Source organism: Copidosoma floridanum, unplaced genomic scaffold (genome assembly GCF_036245765.1).
Source record: "Copidosoma floridanum isolate Cflo_tuat_1 unplaced genomic scaffold, Cflo_Japanese_pri ptg000031l, whole genome shotgun sequence".
Lineage (NCBI taxonomy): Eukaryota > Metazoa > Arthropoda > Insecta > Hymenoptera > Encyrtidae > Copidosoma > Copidosoma floridanum.
Window position 1 is genome coordinate 282,155 of NW_028321908.1, and position 3,823 is coordinate 285,977.

The window sequence follows — 3,823 nt, forward strand, 5'->3', positions numbered from 1 at the left end:
GAACGAGTTCCAATTCCTGGATCTTCACTAACTGTGTTCTGTGATACATCAACAGGAAAACCTCGGCCCTTTATCACGCCTAAATTTCGTCGTGGTGTTTTCGATCAACTTCATAACTTGAGCCATCCAGGTGCCAACGCTTTACTTTAGTTAATTAGCGACCGTTTCGTTTGGCCTTCTATGAATAAGGATTGCAAGAATTGGGTTCGTGCTTGCAATGAATGTCAGCGATCAAAAATTTCTCGTCATGTTCGTGCTCCTATTGGATCGTTCAAAACTCCGACACAAAGGTTTTTGCACATTCACATAGATTTGATTGGTCCGCTTCCACCTGCACGTTCTTTTAGATATTGTTTGACCGTTATCGATTGTTTTACTCGATGGTCAGAGGTTTACCCTTTGCAAGATATTACTGCAGATTCAGTGATTCATGCATTGTTGGACTGTTGGATTTCACGTTTTGGTTTTCCTCAAACGATAACTTCAGATCGCGGAGCTCAATTTACTTCGCATCTTTTTAAAGATTTTGGAAACTTTTCAGAATACAGCATAAGCTAATTACAAGCTGGCATCCTGCTTCAAATGGTTTAGTTGAACGTTTACATCGCCAATTCAAAGCTGCAATCATGGCTCACTCCGATATCGATTGGGTTCGTGCATTACCTTTTGTACTTCTCGGTATTCGCTCAGCTTTTAAAGAAGACATCAAGGCTACTTCAGCTGAGATGGTATACGGAGAAACTCTTCGCCTGCCTCATAAGCTTTTTGTTTCAAGTCCTGAGAACAAGAGTTTTGATGAACCAAAAAGTTTCCTTTCAAACTTACGAGAATTCATGTCACGCTTACGACCAGCTTCAGCATCAAGGCATTGTCAACCTGGGGTGTTTGTATTCAAGGAATTATTAGATTGCAGCCATGCATTTTTGAAAGAAGGGCCGATTCTCAAAGCTTTACAACCACCGTATACTGGGCCTTATGAAATAGTTGAACGAGATCAAAAAACGGTTACTTTGAGAATTCGTGGCAATTCGATAAAAGTTTCAATCGACCGTGTTAAACCAGCTTTTGGTGTTCAAGATGAAGTTTTTATACCTGTTCCTGTTTCTACGTCAGTTCCTGTTTCTATTTTTAATACTGACGATGTGCCTACAGTGCTCCCACCAGTTGTTGAACGAACAACACGTTCCGGCAGAAAGTTAGATTCAGAGACGTGTTGAATTTATAACCAAATTCTCTGCCGAGGGAGGGTAGTGTGGCGATTCATACATTCGAACATCGCGTTAAAATGTGTAAATTGCCTAGCAACGCGAATGTGTGATGAATAATATTTTAATGAATTTGTACACAGTCTGTCAATCGCTCTTGTATCAAACGTATGAATGTTCTGATAATAAATATTGATACTTTAAAATAGGAAGCATAAGTTATTTGTATTGATTTACTATCGTCTATTTCCTATAAGTGTATGTACATAGGTTCCACCCGTACCCATAACAAAACAATGTATTATAATAAACACATATTTATTTTTCTTAATAAAATTTTTAATTTCTAATTCTTAAACAATACAATTTTTTTACACAAAATAACAAAATCACATGCTTGTAGTAATCGCAGAGACTAGAGTCTGTCCTAATTATTTAACATATCACTTTCAATGAGACTTTTCAAGTCACATAAAAATTCAAGAATTTTATTTACATTAGCTTCTCTTTTGATAAAAAGATTTTGTTCATTTAATAAAACGATCTCAAACTAGCGTCACCTTCCATTAATTCATCAACAATTACGTTAAAATCTACTTTACGAATGAGAGCTACAAATATAATTATATGTACATATATCTGTCACAAGTCTTTCTAATTATTTACTCATTCTTATTACATTGTTATAACGAATAAAAATTAAATACTTACATCTTTAATACAAACACATTACAAATGTACACATACGCTGCCGTAACCGACGCAGCAGAAGGTGCAGACACTTGAGACACTGCAGAGTGCACACTGCACACCACCTGATGTGTGTATATATGTGTGTACATGAACACTCACACAATGGGGACCCGTGCGGCGATGCCAAGTCTTCACTCATCGCTACTTCCCCCTTGCCCCGCAAGTGTTTACCCCCCGTTATCTCTACCGAACGTCCTTAATAATAGTTTTAATATGTTACATAAGAATTTTATCTACATCAACTTATCTTATGCATTATTGTGCGCCATTGAGACCACTCACATTTGTTAAATAAATTTCTGATTAATGCATAAAAATTCAAATTTTTTTTCAAACAGTATCGTTAAGTATTAAATATGTAATTGATTTTTCCAAGATTACATTTCTTATTTCCTGTCTTTTCACTGATATTATCTGCTCATCGAACTAATCAGTTAACAGCGGAATTTGAGAATAATTTAATATCGGATCCTGTAAAACATATTATCACACACAGTATTACGAAATGAGTATTTATACCAATTATAATTTTGAAAACTGTATAATCATACCAAGTAAAATTTTTCAGCGTATTGCAATGTATGCAGGCCACAGTCACTGAAATTTTGTTGTTGTGGAACCTTAACATGAATTACTTTTAAATCATTACTATCACATACGTAATAACATGTTTTCTTTTTCTGAAGCTCCGCATTAATAAAAGTACTTAAAGCTTGTTCAACAAATTGGGTTCCATGGTTGTTAATTGAGTTGAAAATTAATATACACGGATTGAAACAGAAATTTTACTGTAATATGCAATTGGGTTTAGGATACATACTACTAGTGTAATTTCTAAGATTCAAATTCCATCATTGTTTTCGTACGTATTTTGGTATTCATTGCATTGAATTGGGTGCTACATTAGAATTTTAATCAAGTAAATCTAAATCGTGTTTTTCATGATGGTTTTTGGCCATTTATACTCTTTTAAGTATGAACTCGATAGTAAATAGGATTTTAATTTTCATGCAATCCACTGAATTCAACGTTCTATTTTTTATGTCATCTGGTAAGTTATTCACAGTAGAAGCACCAAGAAATTTATTCTAGTACATAATAGATATGCGCAATTACTAAAAAAAAAGTTGTATTCAATGCTTCTTTGTTTCTATTTCTCTGTTTTTTATGGTAACTTAGATTCATAGCATCTTTTGTACTTCGAAATTGAAACTATGCATGATGACGATTGAAGCTGCATATACATGTTACTCTTAGCGTGCGCAAGATATAGTTTCGATCGTTGTATTTTCAAAGTCATTATAGACTTGTACAAAAAAATATGAGGAAACAAACATATACACGCAATACAAAATTTTAAACGTACCTCTTTACTTCATTATTATTTCTTGTGCGTGTATTTAATTCAGAATGCTCGTTGACTACATTATCAGCACGTGTCTCTTTAATCTCTTTAATGAGTAAATTTAAAAAACAGACAATAACTTAATACCAATCGGAGCTACAATAACTATAATATTTACATGACTTTTATAAAAAAATCGTTTTTAGCGTTTGATTATACGAAGTTGTTTAGTATTTATTTTAGGTATATGCACATAATGGTTTTCTTACCTTTCATTGATGGGAAAAACTAAAAAATCTTTCTTGAAAATGTTTAAATTATTTCTTTTTCCCATACTATAATTTTCTGAACTTTGTACTAAATGTTTATAAAAAAAAGAGTCGAAAAAATAAGATCTTTCTCTATCATTCTTATGTAATTTTTCGTGAAATATGTAGTTAAGATAGAAATTAATGATAACATCGTTCAAAAAGGCATTTGTACGAAGACAATCTATATTCTCGGCATAAATCAATATTCC

The 3,823-nt window shown here is 33.2% G+C and overlaps 1 protein-coding gene across 1 annotated transcript; it reads left to right on the plus strand.

The window, feature by feature from the left end:
- The first annotated feature begins 626 nt into the window (after positions 1 to 626).
- On the plus strand, positions 627 to 1,217 carry LOC149373382 (uncharacterized). The gene has a single exon (XM_089597212.1). The coding sequence runs from the start codon at positions 627 to 629 to the stop codon at positions 1,215 to 1,217; it is 591 nt and encodes a 196-aa protein (XP_089453338.1).
- The last annotated feature ends 2,606 nt before the right edge of the window (positions 1,218 to 3,823 follow it).

Coding starts and splice junctions, on each gene's coding strand:
- LOC149373382 (XM_089597212.1), top strand. CDS start 627: ATGGCTCACTCCGATATCGATTGGGTTCGTGCATTACCTTTTGTACTT.